This window comes from Ictalurus furcatus, chromosome 29, assembly GCF_023375685.1.
Source record: "Ictalurus furcatus strain D&B chromosome 29, Billie_1.0, whole genome shotgun sequence".
Lineage (NCBI taxonomy): Eukaryota > Metazoa > Chordata > Actinopteri > Siluriformes > Ictaluridae > Ictalurus > Ictalurus furcatus.
In genome coordinates, this window is record NC_071283.1 from 16,176,519 (window position 1) to 16,199,444 (window position 22,926).

Below are 22,926 nucleotides of genomic sequence, written 5' to 3' on the forward strand. Positions count from 1 at the left end.
GTAATTTTGCGTGTTAACTGATCAGACTCAGAAGGGAACCCATCCTCATCTGGGTGACACCGGATAGTGCGATAAATAAATAAATAAATAAATCCCTTCTATCCCTCATGAAAACAAACAAACAAACAAACAAACAAACGAAAAACTCTCATAGATTTTGTAATGGTTATAATTGGAATTGTAATGGTTTTAATGTAAACTGTAATGGTCCCTGTTGGTCTCTACTGGTAATATGTTGCGTTCTATTGGTGACATGTTATGACTAGTGGATACCATTATGAACCAATAATGGTAATGGTTGTAATGATTAGTTGATGGTTTGTAATGGTGTTTGTAGTGGAAACCATTAGAATTTGAGACTTTCATAGCAAAACTGTTCAAAGTAATTTAGTCCTAAGCCATTTTCATGGTTTCTAAGTGTATCTTCAGGCTGTCTATATGGGTCCATCCTCAGCAGCAGTGAGGGGTTTCCATTGATTCCGACCTCCAACCTCGTACGCACAAATTTCCGGGGAGGACTTCCAGTTTTAAAACTCTGGTTTGTTTTTTGGTTCCGATTTTCAAAGATATATACTTCACGTAAATAATCATAATTGCATTTAGAGAAAACAAGTTGTTGTGTTAGGTTGTGCTGGCTCTCCCTTATATTATTCTAGTTATTTTTAGAAGATAAAATATAGTGTAAGGGCTAAGATTGCTTTTTTACTATTAGACTTTCAGTCTGCCTTAAAAATACTGTAGTTGCGATATGTCGCCGGTAGATGGCACAACTGAACTGTAATAATGCCTTATAGCACACTTTATCTCTTTCCTTCAATCAGGGATTCAGTTAACACGAGTGTGAGGAAACTGTTAATAAGAACCCCACCCCACCCCATATTATTTTGGCTATTGGTATTGACAGTGATCAGTAAGACTGGAGGCCTGTAATTTTTGTTGTTCTAATAATGAACAATTACCGTTGATATATTAGTCGTGATGAGAGACAGAAAGAATATTTGGTGCTTATACCATTAGAGGGCGCTGATGACCAGCGTTAGGGGAAAAACACCCGCAAAAGCACAGAGCAAGAACATCAACGCTCGGGTTGTTGAGCTGCACGATAACGGCGTGTGTATGGTCTCTAACGATTATTATGTCTTGTAATTAATTACAGAACATAAAGACAACGGTGAGCAAATAAAGAATCTACATTACTCCAAACATGCATTACTCGTTTTAATGTGTGCAACACAAGTGAGCTAGCCGGACACAAGCTAACCTGACTGATTCCTGAGAGGATTTTTAAACCATTAAATGTGTACAACTATTACTCTGACAACAGTTTTTAAAAAAATTAATAAATTTAATTCCAGTGCAGTAGCATTGTGTCATAATATTTCGAATAGCAGTTAGCTAGTTAGCTGATTGAGCTGAGGTAATTGTCAGCCTTTTTACACTGACAAATGTTCTTACTTCAGTCATTTAAAAGAATATATATAAATATTTTTTTAACTACAGCATACATTATAAAGATGACAGTGACACAATCTATAAAGATTTATATATTTGAAAATGTTATATTCATAAAAGCATCAGACAGTAGAACAGTTTTAGCTTTTGTTCAACAAACCCGGAGGACAACTGAGAAATAATATTAATAACAAGAGTCTCGAATTGTTATTAAAAGCTTCACGTCTTTAAAAAGGATTTTAAATTTACTGATACATGCAGATACATGTCTAAAAGTGTACAATTATGATATGTATAAACACTGGCATGTTTCACTAGCCCAGGGTGTTCAAGGTGGAACAAACTATACTGTATATTTATAGCAGGTCATTGTATGTGTATCATTCAAGAATCATTCAATGGAAGTAGAACACACACACACACACACACACACACACACACAAAACAAAAACAAACAGGCTTTACTGCACAGGTTGTGCACTTGAATTGTCTTCATCCTTGAAATCACCTGACTTACTATTTGGCAACTGAAAGAGAAACTACAGCAGCTCTGGGAATCACCTCACCCTCGACTGGTTCCTTTCGGCTAACCACAAGATGTACAAACACTGCAGCAAAAAGGCAGCAGTTCAGAAACTAAAATAAATCTAGTGAAATATATCTACGCCATATGTCCAAAACTATGTGGACACCTGATCACACCCATATGTGCCCATTCTAAAACAATGAGCATTAATATGGAGGTAGTCCCCCTTTACTGTTATAATATGCTCCACTCTTCTGGGAAGGATTTCCACTAGATTTTGGGGCGTGGCTGTGGGGAACAGTGTTCATTCAGCTACAAGAGTGTTAGTGAGGTTGAGGTCAGGCGTTTTGATGTGCGGAGACTCCAATTCCAGTTCATCCCAAAAGTGTTCAGTGGGGTTGAGGTCAGGGTTCTGTGATGGTCAGATGTCCACAAATGTTTGTCCATATAGTGCATAGACATGCATTTATTATCCAACACATATTATTTCTTGCTATATACAGAGCATTTAAAGGAAATTCATTTCTAACTTGAGATCTGATAGCGTGCATGGCATTCTGCCATCAGGAACACCAACAGAAGAAACGTGCCTGCTGGAAACCACCTGAAATTTACCAAACCACTTTTAATATACCAGATCAACTGTGTTTTCACTTTCCTTTAAAGGGTTATAGCAAATTCTGGTTATTTATTTCTCTTGTTGTTCTGCAGTTAAAAAAAAAAACAACAACATGAATTCACAGTGCTTAGAATCTTTTTAATACATTAAAGCTTTTAAATCAGGTTACGCAAGATATTACATTTAATAATTATTATTCAGGATATCAGTACATCAGTAAATGACATGATAATTACAGTCAGCTGAAAGAATTACAAATTAAAAGAAAGTTTTACATTAAAAATATAAAGCGAGACCAAGTGACAGAAATGTATAGACATATCTACAAACTCAATGTAAATGGTTTTAAATTAAATTACACTACAGATATAGGTATGATGACCTGTTTAGTGTGTGTTGTAGTATATATTTTTATTTCCTGCCAGTGAATAATTAAAAGGCAATACAATTCTACAGGCTTAAACATAATAAACCCATGCACCCAGTGTTATTTTAAAATAGATCTGAGATGGTTTGTGAGAGAGTGAGAAATGAAAACAGATTTGGATTTTATGGGAAATTAATTTTACGGATGAAGAGAGAGGTGTAACGTCTGGTCTCTTATCCTCCACGGCATCTCTGGAAGGTGATGAACACGGCCCCGGGCTTCACCCCCAGATCTCTCAGGATCGCGTGCGCTGCAACTGGTTTGCCGTTGAAGGCAAGGCGTAGATCTTTCCCCAGCTCAGGCCTCATCTGCAGGTACTTCTTGATCAGTGTGTCAACGGTGTCTGTGATCTTCAGGTCAATTGGGATGTTGATATTCTTAGAAGGGTCGAACACCAGTACGTCAATGTTATCAGGCTGAGTAGATCCTGGGGCATCATCATACACCTTTAGAAAGCTGTGAGTGGTCTGACCGAACTGTGGATGAAACTGGTTCTGAGGGCCGAGAACAAGCTCCTCAACATCCGCCCACTGGATGATGTCTTCCCACTACAAAAGAGAGAGTTGGGAAGAAGGTGTGTGAAAACATTGACAAAAATTGACATGGACCAGGTATTTAAGGAATAAAACACTATATGTGGTGCTGTTAAAGAAGAATAATCAACACTGGGGTGGTGTGACGGAGCTGAGTCACTGATACCACAACATTGATTATTTTCCTCTAACAGCATGTCCACAAATGTTTTATTCCTCTTCCACCACAGCAATTCACCAGCAATTACAATTTTTATTTATTAAAGAATGACACATTGTACTTTTTATCCATTTATAGTTACATTATAGTTACATGTTGCAGAATGTCTGCAAACTGATTTAGTTCCTGTTCTCGCTTATTTTATAACAGCTATAAACATCGTTCCTTCACCAACCTCTCTTTCTATCTTGAAGTTAACAAGACACTGGAGACTCCTTCCATAAATATTATATAAACATCTCCTTGCAGAGAATGAATAGAAATCATAAAACGTCTATTTAACAAATTGTTCATCAAAAAACAACTAAGAATAGTTAATAAAAATATGTTTAAATATGGAATTAAATCGAGTTATAGAGTGTTCCTGATGTTCTCTAACAGGAAACATGCTACGGGTAAAAACATGCATTAAAAAGTTCCTTTCTAAATGATTCTTTTTACTTTTAATTATTTCCCAAACTAATTCTACACAGTTAACTCTACACACTGCAGTGTGAATGGCTCTTAGTGAAACACCCTTGTCATTAGTAAAAGGGAAATGTTTCTGTATAAACTCTAGAAAACACAGGTTGGTGTAATAGTATGTGACATTTAATCAGAATATTCAAGTTATAAAGCTAACACATTACTACTAATTTAAACAACAAACTAATAACAAATACCTGAGGCAGACACACGTCTGCCATGCTGCTGTCTGATTGTCTTCTTTCTCAAGCACAGGTGAGCTCTGATTTGGTCTGCTTTCTGTTTTGTGCCTCGCCTTTAAAGGCCACAGGTAGTTATATACACAGGCCACAGAACACTTGGTGGAAATTCCCTGAATGCTGATTAACATTTTCACTTTGTCCCTCCTCTAAGTGAGGAGTCTTAGGCGGAAGAGAGGGAAAAGCCCAGTACAAACCCAACAAGACAAAAGAACAAAAATGGTCTTATATTATTAGCCCTGAAAGCACCTTAAATCTCTTTCGGAGGATTTGGAGCGAAACTTAATGTCGGTAAATAGTTATTATCTCGTGTTTGTTTTGAAATCTCTTTAGTAATGTGTTGTTGTTGTTGTTGGTGTTGTTGGTGTTAATAGACCAGAGATGAAGTGATATAAACAGACTAAGTCTCAAAGTGTGATTTCACTGTTTTTCTTTTCGAATCCTGTATCAGGAGTTACCAAGACTAGCACTCAGATACCGATACGTTTACAATATTTTTGTGTATGTAAAAATGTCTAGAGAGAGAATTCGTAAACATGATGAATATCAGTAATTATATAATATCCCTGTTTGATGCTTCAGTATGAGTTTGTGTATCATGCGTTTGCACCACATTATCAATATCCCCAGGATCAAATCCTTACACTTAGAAAATGTTGAACTTTTAATGGCTCTTTGTTTGTCCTTCAGGGGGAACCTTTAAAGGTTCTACATAGAACCCTACAACAGAGTGTTTCCTTATCAGAAACGGTTCCAAGGGAAGCACTTTTTGGAGGCTAAGAACCGTTAAATATCCTTTAAAGAACCTTTTGTTTTAAGCGTGTACACACATTTCTCCTTCAGGACGCTTGGTGTGATGTTCTCTGAGATCTAAACACACTCACGGTACAACATCTCTCTGCTTCAGTGTAGAGATGAGAGCAGGAATGTTTTTATATTTTTGTTTTGTTCCTGTGTGTGATATTTTCTAATGCAAAGGTTCATGAAGTGGGTTCCAGGAACCCCAGGGGTCCATGAAGCATAGCCAGGGGGTAGCTATTAGTGCCTTCTTATCATTATTACGCTGTTTGATTTGTCGCTTGGCTTAATAATAATAATAATAATAATAATAATAATAATAATAATAACAAGTAATAATGTGACCCTGACTTCAAACAAGGTCAAGAACTTGTGTTCTAATCAACTTTATTCACTACAAAAAATGGCATCTTAGTAAGATAAAGTATCTTGTATAAAGTTAAAGTGATCTTTTATAAGATTACAATACAGCAAGTATGAGATATTTAAACCTATTTATAGACATTTTACTCATTTAAAGCTTGAACCAGGATGCTGAAGTTACTATGGAGGGATGATTTAATGCATCATATCGATTTTTATTGGATCACACCTACTTCACCCAGCGTTATAAACAGCCTCCATCTAAACACCTTCTTCTTCTTCTTCTTCTTCTTCTTCTTCAGACGGTATGAAGTTTAGCACCTCATTTCTCTCGTACTTTCTTTTAATTAATTTTTTGTATTGTTTCCTTATTTATTTGTCCTATAATTGATTTTATTTATTAGTATGCACACAGATTGAAATATCCGGCACTGGTATAAACTAGTGTTAGTCTGTCTCAGGTCAGGAACCCTTACAGATGATCTCGACGCCTCGTATCGTGGTGTCTTCTCACGTTTTGCACGTTTTGTCTGGATGAAAGCGTAAGTATAAACGACAGACCTTCATTCTGTACAGTGATTAAGGCCGATAAATAATGGCAAAACTTTATAAATAAAACGTTGAACACTTCAGTTTCTACGATTCTGTGATGAATTTATTTATTTTTAAGAAGAATATAAGATAGATATATTAGAAAAATAGTAGCTTTGGAATAATATGACAGTAAGATCAGTAAATGTGATAACGGTTACAGTCAGCTGAAATCAAGTTCATTTCAAATCATGAAATAGAACACAATGTGATGATCCTACATACACAGAGTAAGTGAAAGTTTACACCTAATGATATGAGATTTCTGCATGTTCTTTGTAATATATTCATATTATTGATTGTCTCTGATGCTGAATAATGAAAGATAAATTTACCCGGTTTTACTTTAAAGCAGACCTGAGAATGAAGTTCTTGACAGGAGTGAAAAGAGTTCAGATTAATTTTACGGATGAAGAGAGAGGTGTAACGTCTGGTCTCTTATCCTCCACGGCATCTCTGGAAGGTGATGAACACGGCCCCGGGCTTCACCCCCAGATCTCTCAGGATCGCGTGCGCTGCAACTGATTTGCCGTTGAAGGCGAGGTGTAGCTCTTTCCCCAGCTCAGGCCTCATCTGCAGGTACTTCTTGATCAGTGCGTCAACGGTGTCTGTGATCTTCAGGTTAACTGGGATGTTGATATTCTTAGAAGGGTCGAACACCAGCACGTCAAGGATGTCAGGCTGAGGAGATCCTGGGGCATCATCATACACCTTTAGAAAGCTGTGAGTGGTCTGACCGAACTCTGGATGAAATTTGGACTGATGGACAACCTGAGGAGAACTGGTTTTTGGCAAAACCTCGCATTGCTGAGAGAGAGAGAGAGCGAGAAAGAGAGAGAGAGAGAGAGAGAGAGAGAGAGAGAGAGAGAGAGAGAGAGATGGGAAGAAGGTGCAATTAAAAAGAAATAAGTTTTACACCAGATCCGTATGAATATTTTTTTTTAACAAAAAGAAAAGTTATTTTTCAGTTTCAGCACATAAGAAGCCTGTCTTGAATAGATCTTGAATATAAAAACACTTATAAAGTTAAAGTGTCCCTGATGTTCTAACAGGAAAACATGCCACAAGAGTGAAAATCTGAGAAAGAAAGTCTGTGTTCTATTAACTGTAAAAACACTGAATAACAAAAAGTGCTGAAATAAGCATGACATACCGGAGCACAGACTTTTGTAGCCATCTTCTCTCGTTAGATGCTCTGTTGTGTGTGCTTGTGTCTGCTTGTGTCTGTCGTCTGCTCTCGCTGCTGCCTTTTATAGAGTATAAAAAAAGATGGGGGAAGTCCCAAGGTCAGATCAACTTCTCTGTCGTGGCAAAAGGTTTGTAAATAAATGAAAGAGAAACGATTGTAAAGTATTGTCTCTAGAATAAGAACACACAAGAATCTGTTTTCCTCAAGGAACACAGCTACTCGTTATTAACATGCACCTGCTTTCCCCTGAAGTCTAACCACCAATGGGTGAAAATAACTTTAATTAAAGCTGCAGCGTGCAAGATTTTTGTTTGTACTTGAATTTCTGGAATCGTAAAACCATCAGAACTAACGAGTATTCAACAAGCTAACTTTAATCTCACATTAAAGTCCTTCACAAATCCATCATAATGATGAGAAGATGAGGATTCAAATTCTCGCTCTTAAATCCTGAGATTTAAACTCACAACCTTCTGGTCATGAGAGCAGAATGTTTTACCTCCATCACTGCTCTCAACACTGCAGTCGTGGATTCGAATCAATGTTCTGCATGTAATAAACATCTTACATATCATGGTTAAACCACAGTGCTGCTGAGCTCTGGACTGTGATTGGTCAGAAGGTGGTGATTAATTCTCTAGAACAGCGGCTCAGACAGTAGCGCAGGTTTATATTAACGCTCTCGCTCTAATACGTTATCGTTTCTATAGTAACGGCTCGTTCACAGGGACGCATACAGCGCACGCTCCACGTAAACCGATTAAAAAAATCACTGATGTGAAGTTTTCTGTAAGGAGAAATGTGCTTATTTCACGTGTATGGAAGGAGTCTCCAGTGTCAGCGCTGTAGCAGTCAGAGGTGAAGCTGTAACTTGAGGTTTTCAGACGTCTTCAGGACAGAGCTTACACTTTTACTGGATTCTCAGTAACACGACAAGCTGCATAATTTTTATTTTATTATTATTATTATTATTATTATTATTATTATTAAGGAAAGCTCTGTGAGGGAGCGAATGTTTAGAGCTGCTTTAACATAAATGAGAACAGGAACTTATTTCTCCATAAAATGTAACTATAAACAGATAAAAATGACAGTCTTTAATAAATAAACGTTGTTAATGGACTTCAGGTTGGTAACAGGAAATCCACTTCATCACACCACCCCGTGATTGTTTACTGCTTACTTTTATAACACGTGACTGCAGAGAGAGAAAGTGAAACAGATTTGAGTGTGGTAAAGAGAAAGAGAAAGAGAAATGTTCTAACAGTTCAGGACGAGACCAAACCTCTGAGGAAAGCACCGGGTTTTATGCTGCTTGTTTACATACTGGGCACCCCACATAAAAGTCCCACTGATGTCTGCCAAAAAACTACCTACAGTGCTGCTTGAAAGTTTGTGAACCCTTTAGAATTTTCTCCATTACTGCATAAATACAACCCAACACATCGTCAGATTTTCACCAGTCCTAAAAGTAGATAAATACCCCGATTAAACAAATGAGATAAAATATTATAGTCATTTATTTATTGAGGAAAATAATCCAATATTACATGTCTGTGAGTGGCAAAAGTATGCCTACATCTGATGTTTTAGGTCCTATTTATGCAGAAATATAGAAAATTCTAAAGGGTTCACAAACTTTCAAGCACCACTGTACATTGTGTCTCTCACACACACAGCCAATTTATTTACAGGACACATCCACTGTGTGTGTGTGTGTGTGTGTGTGTGTTCAGTCTATACATCATAGTAAAGTGAAATGAATCACTTTAATCAGGAGACGTTAATGTCTTTAGTGTCTGGTCATCTTTTATTCTCCTTTGGGTGCTTTTCTGACGGTGGGAGGAGTTTTCTGCAGCACAGACAGAGTATCTCGCTTCTCTATCTTCCTCAGCTGCTTCTTCTTCATGCGTTTCAGTTTGGCCGTGTTACGTATCTGAAAGAAAAAGAAAAAAAAAGGATCAGGAAGTGGAGAAGAAGGAGCGATTAGGGAACATTTCATTTAAAAAAAAAAAAACTGCGTCGACTTTCCTTCATCGTCTGGAAAACGCTTTTAAACGAGGGCCAAGCGATGTATCGTATGACGGCATAATATCAACACTGTGATAAGTTATTCAGTGTTTTTTATAACAGTTACAAACTCTGATTAGTGCTGAATCATTTTGATCATCTATAAAGCAATTCATCGGGCCGTAATCTGATCACAGGGACTTTGACGTTACCAGGCCAATAAAATGTTGGTGAATTTCCCTGAATAGACAAGAGTGAGGGGAAATCCATCACGGAATGTTATAAACACATCCGGAACGACACAAACGCAAAGCATTTTTTCATCTCGCACGTCGCTCTACGAATTGGTTCACTGGTCGAGTGGGCGTGGCTTAGAAGGAAGTGTGAAAATCAAGAAAACATTAATTCTGTCAGCTATTTTCTACAATAAATTACAAATCTGTAGATGTGTGTGTGTGTCTCAGTCTCACCACTTGAACAATCTCTGCTTTCTTCTCATTTTCCTCTCGTCTCTTCAGATTTTCTTCCCGTCTCTTCCTCTTCTCCTGTAAAACATTTTTATACATTTTTTTTCTGTTCACACCTTTTTTATAACATCTCGAGGTTCAACAATGAATCTGGAGCAAATATTATTCAACTCTAGCGCACAGGACTCGATTAATGCTTTCATTCAGCCTCTGGAACCTACAGTCGCTTTATCATTATTTTGTAAACTCACCTGTTTATCTGCACTTGGAGCAGGAATTTTTGCGCCACCTTGTGGTGGAGTTCTCTCATGACATGTTACTGTACCAATTCTGATGTCTTGTACTCGGTTATGAATGCATCTATACTTTATCCATTTATAAAAACACACACACACACCTCCTTCTCTTTGGCCTTCACATCTTTGAGCTGTTGGTGGTACTGCTTCACCATCTCCTTCTCCCTCTTGGCCTCCATCTTCTTCTGCCAGGAGCTGCGCAGAGGTTTATCACGCAACAGAGCAGAGAACCTACAACACACCCGTTGTATTGGTTTTAATGGAACTGTAATGGTCCCTGTGGGTAACTACTGGAAATATGTTGCCTTCTACTGGTGGCATGTTATGTCTAGTGGAGACTATTAAGCACAGGTAATGGTTTTAATGGTTATGATGGTATTTGTAGTGGAAATCATAAAAAATTTCTGTGATGGTTCCTATTGTGGGCAGGAATGGTATGTATTTATTTGTTTGTATTTGTTTGTATATATTTGTTTTTGTCTAATGTTATTTAGATTTAACATTTAAAATCATGAATAAACCATTGTACCTAAAAATATACCTATTAAAGCTTTTATACATTTATATAAAGCATGTGCTTATAGGGAATCCTGATGATGATGATGATGATGATGATGATGATTACACATGGCAGTGTGAGGCTGGATGGAAATGTCTGGAATATTTAAATATTAAACACATTTCAAGCAGAACAGGGAGACAAAGTGTGATTAAAATCAAGCTCCTAAATTGTGAGTATTTGTGTTTAATAATCGTGGTTCCGGTATTGAATACAATAATCGCGGTGATGGTTTACTCCGGTATCACTCATCCCTGACCTGCAGATGGACAGTAAAATGGGGGTAAAGGTTAAAATGAAAGTGTGTGTACCTCTGTTTGTTGCGGTCTTTCCACACCCGACCGGATTTGGGTTTTCCCAGCGGGATCATGGCTCTTCCCAGGGTCTGGGTCGGTACCGGAGCGCATGCACTGGGCTGAAGCTGACTCTCCTGATTGGTCGACATGGCTCGTGTTCCTGCGCGCGAGAGGATGAGTTGTGGGTTTAATTTGAACAGCCGAACCGTCCTCTTGAAACCCCAAAGCACGTGCAGAGTTCCGTGTGTTTACTCAACGTGGGGGAAAAGCGAAGAAGAATAAAAAAGTGCGGAAGTGAAGCAGTGCGCATGTATCCCCCTAGCGGCCAGGAGCAACACTGCACACAACACGTAGGGGCGGTTACTACTGATCACGTGGTCGGGTTGAAGCGCAGAATATCACGTGATTGGTGCTTATTTCCGCCCCGGGTTTAGTGAAAGTGTTTGAGTAGAGTTCCAGGCGCTGATCAGTGCAGTAAACATGATCCTGTCCAGAACTGGAGCTTTATTCTGCTTTACACTCTTCATCCCTCTCACAGTAAGTCTGTTCACGCCGAGATCGGTTCATCCACTCACTGCGCATGCGCGGAAAACCTCTTTCAACTGTTAGGCTAAATGTGTGGAGTGTTTAAAGCAGACACTTTTATTGACATTTATAAACCTTTATAAACTCTTCAGCCCGAAAACATTTGTTCGTTTAAAGCTGAACTGTAACTGATGAGTTTATAAAGTTTTCATCATTGAAGCAGTTTTAATTTTCTGTTTATTTCTGAGCAGATTTTCTGACTTTGTGCACAGTGTGGAGTTTCTCCTAGTGTTCAGCAAAGATCTGAAATGTTTCCTGCACTGAATAATCAGTAGATTAAAACCTGACCGATGTTTCAACTGTCACACTGCTGTCCTGTGACTGGTCATGTGATCTCGTGTTTGAGTTATATTTCCGGTTTGAAGACTTTGCAACCAAATAATTAGATGAAAAAAAAATTATATATATATATATTAGGCAACCAAATAATTAGATGAAAAAAAAATTATATATATATATATACATGACGCTATTTAATAATGTTAATAATAAATATAATTTGCATAGCTTGCTCGGTCTCACTGCAGCACTAAAGATAAGAAAATTAAGATAAATAACAAATACATACATTTGAGGGAAAATATAATTAATTTGAAGAGAGAGTCTTTATCACTACCTGGGAAAACGCTCCAGAATAGTTTTTAAGTAAATTAATCGGCAGGAAAAATTTTAAAAAGAAAAAGAAGAATTCCAGTTGTTTGTTAACACGTGGATGAGTGTGACTGATAATTTGCATACAGACACGCCCACTATTATCCATATGTGGCAAAACATGTTTCTTTAAACATTTATGTAAATGTTTCTTCTAACATTGCTCTCTAACAAACTCCGTTCAGTTCTGTTTCCCAAAGTATTACCAAATTACTCATCAGTCCGTACAGGATTTTGTGGGTTTTTTTGTGCCTTTTTTTTTTTGTGTGGAAAACGACTTAAATCCACAAATCTCGATTGCAGGGAATAGTTTTTCGCAGTGAAGTTTGTTGGTAAATGAGAGCGTTTAGCTGTACTCGTGTTCGCTACACGTGAATCGAAGAGCGCTTTAGCTGAACGCGCGTTGTGATGATGTCACATGAAATATTACAGCTCCTCCGAACATTTGTTTGATTTTGTTTTCATTTCTACGATCAGAAAATCGCAAAATCCTGGAGGGACTGCTCATAGTCTGGAGGGTTTTTTAATGAACTAATGATTCCGGAACGTAAAACCAGCGTTCCCACAACGAGAATCAGTGACTGTTAACTGTGACGCAGATACTGAAGAGGAAACTGAATGAAAGCTGTGAATGTGTTCAGTACCTTCAGGTGTTAAAGAACATGAGCTTTATTTGTCCAGCGAGCTTCATATCTGGCTTCTTTCCCTCACAAAATAATCCTGCAGGAATATTATGCAGATATTCTCCAGCATTTTCAGCACATTTTCATGTAGAAAAACCTGCAGGGACTCTGTGAAGTAAAATATTATACACATGAATGATGTGCTGCGGGTTTGTTTAAAACACACTTCCTGCAGGACAGATCCGTGTCCTGCAGTAAATAATAAAATTAGCCACGTTTGCTAGTAAGCACGCTAACGTCACGCCAACGTTATGCTAACCGCTGTGTGTAAATACATAACCGGACAGTAATTTAGTGCAACATAACGATTAAAGAAATGAGTTAATAAAAGTGGAACGGTACAGACAGTTAAATCTGTGAATTCTTTACGATTCCTGTATGTTTTTTGTAATCTTGCTCTCGCCAGGTTTTTATGGATCGCGATCCTGATGTAGTTTTACTTTTAAACCATTCTTAAAATGAGAACATTGTTTTGATGGAGCTCTAAAGAAACACACACACACACAATTCTAAGCAAACCTTCATTTTAATCCCACACTTTCTTTACTTAAACACTGTTTACACACTGTCGAGATATAATTTTTGTTTTTTCTTGTCTGTTAGCTCTCTGTAGCTGCTCCGAGTTTTACAGTAGATTATAAAAACAACAGCTTCCTGAAGGATGGAGAATATTTCCGCTACATCTCCGGCAGTATTCACTACAGCAGGATCCCCAGGTCCTACTGGAAAGACCGGCTGTTGAAGATGTACATGGCGGGACTCAACGCCGTCCAGACGTACGCACATCTCACGCTCTCCCTTTCTCTCACTCCCAAAGCTGTATTCTCCTGGATTAATAATATATAGTTCTAAATAATTTTTGAGGGGAAAAAATGTATAAAACTAGCAAAAATTTAAATTAGTTAACCACTTCTATTGTTTGAGTTAGAAAATGACTTGCGTACGAGAAAAACCTGTAAACTGTGTGTGAAACGGAGCGTTCCTTCCTGCAGGTACGTCCCCTGGAACTTCCACGAGCCCGTGCCAGGTGTGTACGACTTCAGCGGAGATAGAGATCTGGAATATTTCCTCCAGCTGTGTCAGGACGTCGGCCTGCTGGTCATCCTGAGACCCGGACCCTACATCTGTGCCGAGTGGGACATGGTATAAATAAATAAATGGACTAAATTCATACATTTAAAATCTATATCCTGAATGTATATACAGTATTTCCGTAAAGCTGCTTTGGGACAATGTCCACTGTTAAACACGCTGTACTAATAACACTGAATCTCAGGAATCTCAGGACATGGTCCGATTAAACTATTTAATTATTAAAAATGACATCTAATTTTTTAAAATTTATTACATCTAATGCAACACATCTGAGCCTTTTAAAGTCTTAACTGTCTCACATCAGGCTCTTAGTTCTGTAATAATATTATATTTGGTAATGTCAAGATAAAAATAATAATGTTTTTAAAATAATATTCTAAATAATATAATAAGTGTTCATTGTTTATTAATTGTATATGATATATTTCAGTAATATTGTATTTATGTGCCATTTGTTATAATTGCTGTTAAAATGCTAATAATAATAATAATAATAATAATAATAATAATAATGTAGAATATTATTAGTGTTTTAATTTTCGATATTTAATAACGTAATAAAGTCTATTAAAAGGTATAATTATGATATTGAAACTAGTTTAATGTCATCTATCCTAATATAACACATTAGATATTGGATGTAATTATAATATTTTATTGTTAATTCCGTGTTTGTTATATTAGTATTAAATATGATATTATATTATGGAGATATAAATCTTATACACACATGGTTTGTACTGAAATCATCTGTGGATCTGGGAAAATGTTTATTTTAAGGAATTTCATATTCGGTTTCTCGATATTTATTGTTTATTGCTATCTGACTAAAGTATTGGCACCCCGACCTGTGTGTAAGCAGGAAGTGAGTGAACAGAACTGGTTGAAATGCTGAAGGTCTATAATTATTGTTTATAATTTAATGTTTAAGGTGTGTTTGGTTGATTAAAGGGAGGCCTACCTGCTTGGTTACTGAAGAAGAAAGACATTGTCCTTCGCTCGTCAGATCCAGGTAAAAAACGTAACCCAGTTCCTGAGTAAATAATAAAATACTTCATGAGGAGATTAATGAGCTGATTCAGAATGATTTTTATTTCAGATTATTTAGCAGCTGTGGATAAATGGATGGCGAAGTTGTTACCTATGATGAAGCCTTACCTTTATCAGAACAGGGGACCGATTATTACAGTACAGGTGAGACACGAATGATTCATATATAAAAACATGTATGGAATTAAATGTTTAAACTCCTTCTGGATGATCATTCTATAGATTTGGGTTAAAACTGAATTTCTCAGTAATTCTGTATAAACTGATATGGGGGTGTGGGGGGGGGCATTACTACACTCAGGCCACTAGGTGTCAGTATTGAGCTTTAAGAACAGTGACTTGTCAGGTTCTTTATAACAGCATGAAGAACCTGCAGAGAAAATCACCCGAAACTCTACTCTGATGTCTCTCTGATTCCTCCATCTTTCCCAGAAATTGATCAAAGCTGCCAGTTTAAAGGACGAAACAATTCTTTAAATGCGCTCAGAGGAAATGAGGAACGAGGAGATGAAGGACAAAACATCTTACGCATAAATCTGATATAAACGCTCCTCTTCTCTCAAAAACACATTCTAATAAATAATATATTTTATATATTATATAATAGTAATAATAGATACTTCAATAAAAATGTGCAGTGGAAGTCTGGTGATGAGTGGAATTGTTGCTTGAAGCCACTTTAAAGTGATGAAGTTTATGGACTTCATGATGTTTATTGATAGGAAGAAAAAAGAGAAGGAAGAGAAAGGGGGGAAAAACCTCAAAATAAATAAATAATTTTTTTTTAAATACAAATTTTTAATTCTCTATAGTAATATCAGTATTTAATATTAAATAAAACAATTAAACTTTTAAAAGGTGCAAATTAATCAATAGAATAAATAGAAATTGAGTATTGTTTTAGACAACATTCATGTTCATTCTCTGTTATGCAGAAAAAAAAATTAATAATAGCAATATATATATATATATAATATGGATGAATCACAAAATCTTGTAAAAATTTCTGGAACAAACTTTCTTTACAGTAAAACTTGTAGCTTACATTTGATTAAATTAGTTACTCAGGGAAAAAAATATATAGCCAAGTTATAACCATATTTTTATAAGATCAGGTGATGAACAGAATCTTGTTTCGGATAAAATATGGATATATATAACGTGTACACGTGCAGGAATGATTTTATTTATTGTTTCCTGTGATGTTTATTCCGTGTGTAAATGCAGACGTGTTGCTGTAAAAACATTAATCCTCCTGTCTTCATTTCCTTCCTCACGTCTTCAGGAGGCGGAGCTAAGAAACGTGGGGGTGTGATTAATGGAAATCTGCAGTGATGTGATGATGAAGTGTGTTTTGTTGTGGATCAGGTGGAGAACGAGTACGGAAGTTACTTTGCGTGTGATTTTGATTACCTGCGTCACCTGCTGAAGCTGTTCCGCTCTCACCTGGGGGGCGACGTGGTCCTGTTCAGCACCGACGGAGCCGGAGTCAATTACCTGAAGTGTGGAGCGCTGCAGGGCGTCTACGCCACCGTCGACTTCGGGCCCGGTGAGAACACACGCGCGCGCGCGCACACACACACACACACACACACACACACTGCGTGCAGTTGTTAAATCTACGGCAGATAAATGTTATTAAAATTAATGGTGTGTGTGTGTGTGTGTGTGTGCGTGCGTGCAGGTGGAAACGTGACTGCAGCTTTTGATGCTCAGAGACACTCTGAACCTCACGGCCCGCTGGTGAGACGCTTTAACCAGAATATAACCTCGCAGTATTGATAATAAAATGAAATAAACTGTGGAGTGTTTTGGGTTTCGGTTCTGGTGTGTGTCCAGGTGAATTCGGAGTTTTACACCGGCTGGCTCGATCACTGGGGAGAACATCACTCTGTCGTTCAGACTGAAGCTGTGGTCAAGTCCCTTAACGAGATCCTGGAACTTGGAGCAAACGTCAACCTGTGAGGCAAATTAATGCAGAATTATTTGAGAAGAAACATCACATCACCATGACATCACATCACATCACCATGACATCACATCACCATGACATCACCATGACATCACATCACCATGACATCACCATCATTACATCACCATGACATCACCATGACATCACACACCATCACATCACCATGACATCACACACCATCACATCACCATGACATCACACACCATCATCACATCACCATCACATCACCATGACATCACATCACATCACCATGACATCACACACCATCATATCACCACCATGACATCACCATGACATCACACACCATGACATCACCATGACATCACACACAATGACATCACCATGACATCACACACCATCACATCACCATGACATCACACACCATCATCACATCACATCACCATCACATGACTGTGCAGATTAGTAAACATGCCCATGTCCTTGGTTTACACCCTGCTGATTTAGTTAACAGTAATAAGCAATATATTTTAATGTTACCATGACAACCACCATGTGTTCATCACTATCTTTAGCTCATATATGCATGCAGGTTCTGTGGTTAAAATGTAATTTTATTGTAAAGAATGTATTTTCTCTGTAATGTTGGTAAATACATCATGTTTTTTTTTTTTCCTTTTTAGGTACATGTTTATCGGAGGAACTAATTTTGCCTATTGGAATGGTGAGTCATGTAACATCAGGTGACAGTAATCAGGTGAAGGGGATCAGATGTGAAGGGGATCAGATGTGAAGGGGATCAGGTGAAGGGGATCAGATGTGAAGGGGATCAGATGTGAAGGGGATCAGATGTGAAGGGGATCAGGTGAAGGGGATCAGATGTGAAGGGGATCAGATGTGAAGGGTATCAGGTGAAGGGGATCAGATGTGAAGGGGATCAGATGTGAAGGGTATCAGGTGAAGGGGATCAGATGTGAAGGGGATCAGATGTGAAGGGGATCAGATGTGAAGGGGATCAGATGTGAAGGGGATCAGATATGAAGGGGATCAGATGTGAAGGGTATCAGATGTGAAGGGTATCAGGTGAAGGGGATCAGATGTGAAGGGGATCAGGTGAAGGGGATCAGGTGAAGGGGATCAGATGTGAAGGGGATCAGATGTGAAGGGTATCAGGTGAAGGGGATCAGATGTGAAGGGGATCAGGTGATCAGGTGAAGGTGATTATGTGAAGGTAATGGTCTTTGTCCTGATGGTCTGTTCTTGTTCTTGTTATCAGGTGCGAACACTCCGTACGCTCCCCAGCCCACCAGCTACGACTACGACGCTCCGCTGACGGAGGCCGGAGACCTGACGCAGAAATACTTCGCCATCCGTGACGTCATTAAAAAGGTCAAATTTACTCTCGACCTCTTCATCATCAACTTTTATATTATTTAATCATTCTTACTTTCAGGTGCTTAATTATAAACAATGTTTAATTATTCACTGTTAATAGCTCACAATTAATTAGTGTGTGTGTGTGTGTGTGTGTGTGTGCGTGTGTGTGTGCGTGTGTGCGTGTGCGTGTGTGTGTGCGTGTGTGTGTGTGTGTGCGTGCGTGTGTGTGTGTGTGTTTTATAAACAGTATAAGAAGATACCAGATGGCGTTTTGCCGCCGTCTACACCGAAGTTTGCGTACGGAGCCGTGCAGATGAAGAAAGTAAATTTCTCTTTTCCTTTTATAGTTTAACTTTGTTATTGTGTTACGGAAAACACAAGGTTTTATTTGTTTGTTTTAACTGTGTGCGTGTGTGTGTGTGTGTGTGTGTGTTATAGTTGAGGACTGTATCAGAATCTCTGGACATTCTCTCGATGTCTGGTCCTGTAAAATCTCTTTACCCGCTCACGTTTGTCGATCTCAATCAGGTAAATCTCTCACAGCTTCAGCGTCAACGTTTGTTTGTTTACAAGTTTATTATTTTCTCCAGACAGGAGCTTTAAAAGCTGAACATTGCCTTTTTGACACTTCTGGGATTTGATCTCAACCTTCTGATATTTATTTATTTTTTTGCCAGTTCAATGTAAAGTGTCTGCAGATAAAACTGAGTAACTGAATTATTTCAGCAAGAACCTTAATCAAATTTATGAAAAAGTTTGTGCACCCCTTTAGAGAACCATCTATTTACTGGTGCTTTAAAGAACCCAGAAATGGTTCTTCACAGCAGTGCCACGAGGAACCATGTTATAAGTTCTCTAAAAAAAAAAAAAAAACCCTTAGGCAGTGCTTTAAGAAACCAAAGTGAGGAGAACCTTTTCCAGTCCCACAAAGAACCTTATAGGGTTCACTTTAACCTGGGATGATCTCTTTAAGAACCAATACACTGCAGAATCTGAGGAACCTATAATGAACCATAAAGAACTTCTTTAATCTCCAAAGAACCATACAGCTCAACTGAAGAACTAGGTTCTTTGCAGAACCCATGTTGCTGTAAAGAACTGTTGAAGAGCCTTCATTTTTAAGCGTGTAGTGCTGCTAATAAATAATTTCATTAATGTTTATTAAAAGGGGCTCCGGACCTCTCCGTACCCTTCAGCAGCTTCACCTGTTTAACACGAAGCTCCGCCCACATCACTGCTACAACGTCATTATGAAGTATTTATCGGTGATTTTTTTCCGTTTCCAGCACTTCGGCTTTGTTCTGTATCGGACGTCACTTCCTGTGGACTGTTTAAACCCGACTCCTCTCTCGTCTCCTCTAAACGGAGTTCACGACCGAGCGTATGTCTCCGTAGACCGAGTAAGAAGTTATTTATTACGTCTTATACACACGTACATATTCTACTGTCATTTTTATTCCTGGTCACTTATTATACCGTTATGAATAAGTGTGTGTGTGTGTGTGTGTGTGTGTGTGTGTGTGTGTGTGTGTGTGTGTGCAGGGGGCTGTAGGGATTCTGGAGCGAGACAGGACTATCAGTATTAATATAACGGGGAAGGCCGGGAGCAGACTGGACCTGCTGGTGGAGAACATGGGCCGAGTCAATTACGGAAAATACATCAACGACTTCAAGGTGCAGCAGAGATTTAATCTTTATTATATTTACACAATTAATAATAAATGCAGATGAATTCCTGAGAGAATAAACAAATCATATTTACAGAGTTTACTGAGCAGAGTTTCTGATCCTTCATATTTCATTAAAATAGTCAAGTGTAATAAAGTTTATATTTAATAAATATAGTGGTGGGCTCATGTAATTATTATTATTATTATTATTGAGGTTGTAAAAATGAGCTGAATTATAAACAGCGCTGTGGAATGTATAATGAGTCTTTATTGGTCATGTATACATTACAGCACAGTGAAGTTCTTTTCTTCACATTCCCAGCATGTTAGAAAGTTGGGGTCAGAGCGCAGGGTCAGCCATGATACAGCGCCCCCTGGAGCAGAGAGGATTAAGGGCCTTGTTTAAGGCAGCTTGGCAGCGCTGGGGCTTGAACCCCCGACCTTCTCGATCAGTAACCCAGAGCCCTAACCACTAAGCCACCCCTGCCCTGTTATGTACTCTAATACAGTGGTTTTCAAAGTGGGGGCCGCCAGGGGGCGCCCGGGGGGCCTCAACAATTTGGTGTGAAAGATAAATTCTCACTCTCAGACAACCACACACACACACAATCAATTCCTAATGTAATGTGATGTAAGATGTAATTATTAATAAAAAAGGGGGATATATTCAGACGTCTGTACTTTTAATGTGTTTTAAAGACATCTTGCAAAAGGGGGGCCTCGGTCAAATGTTAATGCCATTTGGGGGGCCTTGCCCTGGAAAAGTTTGGGAACCCCTGCTATAATAAATCACATGTTGTGCAATGATGTAGAGACAGAGGAAGACCGTGTTGCTGTGCATAACTAAATACCCCCATGTGCATAAATAAATAATGTTCTGCAGGGTCTGGTGTCGAATCTCACACTGGGAGCAGAAACTCTAAGGAACTGGACCGTGTTTAGTCTCAGTATAGACGAGGTGGTGAAGGAGGGGCTGCTGTGGGACACGGTCTCTCTACAGGACAGTGACTCCGCCCACACTGCTGCCCCGCCCACTTATCTGTCCCCGCCCACATTCTATGGCGGTACGTTGGAGATTCCTGATCACATCCCTGACCTGCCACAGGACACGTACATCCAGTTCCCCGACTGGAGCAAGGTGTGTGTGTGTTTGTTTATTAATAATAATAATAATAATAATAATAATAATAATAATAATTAGTGTGCTACCATAATTGTGTGTGTAATAAAATATAAATTATATCTATTTTTGATGCAGATTCTGCTTCATGTGTCAGATTTAGGATACTTCCCCGTTTTATTCATAACATCTTGTTTATTTGTTGATAAATAATTGAGATCAAATAAAGAAACACTTGAATGTTTTCCATTAATAAAGGGTCAGGTGTGGATTAACGGCGTGAACGTGGGTCGTTATTGGCCGTCTCGTGGTCCTCAGGTCACTCTGTTCGTTCCTGCGTCTCTCCTCAGCACCACGTCGCCCAATAACATCACAGTGCTGGAGCTGGAGGCGTGTCCCTGCACCCGGGGACAGTGTGTGGTCGAGTTCACACACACACCACTCATCAACTCCACCGTCACACACATCAAACCTTACACGAGGGAGAAAACACTGAACACGCTCTGAACACACGCACACACACACACACGCACGCACGCACACACACACACACACACGCACGCACACACACACGCTCTTCACATCAGCACTGTGACAGTATTAATGTCTGTACTTCTGAAGGATGTGTGTACGGAGTTAAAACGCTTCTGATTCACTCTGGGATTTTTTTAATAAAACATTTTGCACTTTTCTTATTGCTGGAATAAAAATGTGAAATAATGTTAATGTTATACAAGTTTTAAAATCTTTAAGGGTTTTGGTCCTGTTTGTAATTATTTATCTGAAATGTTTACTGAGAATCTTCCTCACTTTTATTAAATGATTAAATAATGAAATAAATCTCATTTTAAAAAAGAAATTTCAATCACAAGCTGCTTTCTAACTGAACCTGATTTCTAATAAATCTCACTGTTGGTTAAAACCGAGCGAATCTTTTCTCCACACTTTACACTTTCTCTAATTTTGCAGTTCTATTTTTGCATCATATATAAAAAATACATTTGTGAACTGTACATTAAAATAAGAAAACCGAGTAAAGCAGAAAGCTGGGAAGGGAACGGTAGTTTGGTCTAATTTCAGAATAGTGCGATTCTGATTAAAATAAATCATTAAAAGTTTATTTTTTTCCTTCTTCATATAAACAGTGTTCATTATTTCTGATTTCTGGTTTTATCTCTTTGAAGTGTAGTACCTTTTGTAGAATTAATTCCACAAATATATTCTTCTTTTAAGAAATACAAATATTGGTGAATTAAATACATGAATTATTTATTTATTTATCAATGGATTGAATGAAAATAAATAATAAATGGGTAGGGTTGTTTATATGTGTATTTACCTTTTATTTAAATATAATTCTAAGACGCATTTAATATTTTTTTTATGTTTTTCTCTTTTCTGTTTAATAAATTAATTAAAATCCATAAACAAATACATCAATACTGCACTGATGGATTTTAGAAATTGATTTAATAAAATGTATTTTATTTTATATTTAAGTTAGATAAACTGCTTGATTTATTTACTCACTATAAGCTCAACATTTTTCTTTCAATTGAAAGACACAGGTATAGATTTTTTTTTCTTCAATTTATGTATTTATTTATTTATTTTCCTCTCTGTTTATCTCTCCACGTCCCTCCTCATAGCTGCTTTAAGAGTGTATTTAGGCTCCTGTCCTAATATCGCCCTTTTAGATATGTAGTGCACTATAT

The 22,926-nt window shown here is 37.9% G+C and overlaps 3 protein-coding genes across 4 annotated transcripts; 1 reads left to right on the forward strand and 2 right to left on the reverse strand.

Moving 5' to 3' along the window:
• Positions 1–6,279: 6,279 nt before the first annotated feature.
• LOC128604233 (uncharacterized) lies at positions 6,280–7,483 on the reverse strand. The gene is made up of 2 exons (XM_053619182.1): positions 7,387–7,483; positions 6,280–7,040 (listed from the first exon to the last, which is right to left on the reverse strand). Exons 1-2 carry the CDS (start codon positions 7,408–7,410, stop codon positions 6,672–6,674), a joined length of 393 nt encoding a protein of 130 aa, XP_053475157.1. The 5' UTR covers positions 7,411–7,483; the 3' UTR covers positions 6,280–6,671.
• Positions 7,484–8,498: 1,015 nt separating this feature from the next.
• Positions 8,499–11,328, reverse strand: ccdc86 (coiled-coil domain containing 86). Of its 2 annotated transcripts, XM_053619180.1 has the most exons (5): positions 11,066–11,328; positions 10,297–10,426; positions 9,903–9,977; positions 9,191–9,358; positions 8,499–8,620 (listed from the first exon to the last, which is right to left on the reverse strand). In XM_053619180.1, the coding sequence occupies exons 1-4, from the start codon at positions 11,197–11,199 to the stop codon at positions 9,233–9,235; spliced, it is 465 nt and encodes a 154-aa protein (XP_053475155.1). In that variant the 5' UTR covers positions 11,200–11,328; the 3' UTR covers positions 8,499–8,620; positions 9,191–9,232. The 2 variants fall into 2 exon arrangements, with proteins under 2 accessions (XP_053475155.1, XP_053475154.1); XM_053619179.1 differs by having other exon boundaries at positions 8,499–9,358.
• Positions 11,329–11,426: 98 nt separating this feature from the next.
• glb1 (galactosidase, beta 1) lies at positions 11,427–22,127 on the forward strand. The gene is made up of 16 exons (XM_053619174.1): positions 11,427–11,587; positions 13,573–13,745; positions 13,962–14,112; positions 15,016–15,076; positions 15,164–15,258; positions 16,483–16,663; positions 16,799–16,857; positions 16,954–17,075; positions 17,728–17,768; positions 18,321–18,433; positions 18,669–18,743; positions 18,860–18,949; positions 19,708–19,821; positions 19,964–20,095; positions 20,975–21,229; positions 21,470–22,127. Exons 1-16 carry the CDS (start codon positions 11,531–11,533, stop codon positions 21,716–21,718), a joined length of 1,968 nt encoding a protein of 655 aa, XP_053475149.1. The 5' UTR covers positions 11,427–11,530; the 3' UTR covers positions 21,719–22,127.
• Positions 22,128–22,926: the final 799 nt, after the last annotated feature.

Bases quoted from the DNA above. Each gene is read 5' to 3' on its own strand.
- LOC128604233 (XM_053619182.1), bottom strand. From the start codon at position 7,410: ATGGCTACAAAAGTCTGTGCTCCG. The intron at 7,041-7,386 runs GTATGTCATGCT...TCTCTCTCTCAG, and splicing joins CTACAAAAGTCTGTGCTCCG to CAATGCGAGGTTTTGCCAAA.
- ccdc86 (XM_053619180.1), bottom strand. From the start codon at position 11,199: ATGTCGACCAATCAGGAGAGTCAGCTTCAGCCCAGTGCATGCGCTCCG. The intron at 10,427-11,065 runs GTACACACACTT...GGTGTGTTGTAG, and splicing joins AAAGACCGCAACAAACAGAG to GTTCTCTGCTCTGTTGCGTG. The intron at 9,978-10,296 runs GTGTGTGTGTGT...AATGTTTTACAG, and splicing joins TGAAGGCCAAAGAGAAGGAG to GAGAAGAGGAAGAGACGGGA.
- glb1 (XM_053619174.1), top strand. From the start codon at position 11,531: ATGATCCTGTCCAGAACTGGAGCTTTATTCTGCTTTACACTCTTCATC. The intron at 16,664-16,798 runs GTGAGAACACAC...GCGTGCGTGCAG, and splicing joins CACCGTCGACTTCGGGCCCG to GTGGAAACGTGACTGCAGCT. The intron at 17,769-18,320 runs GTGAGTCATGTA...TCTTGTTATCAG, and splicing joins TAATTTTGCCTATTGGAATG to GTGCGAACACTCCGTACGCT.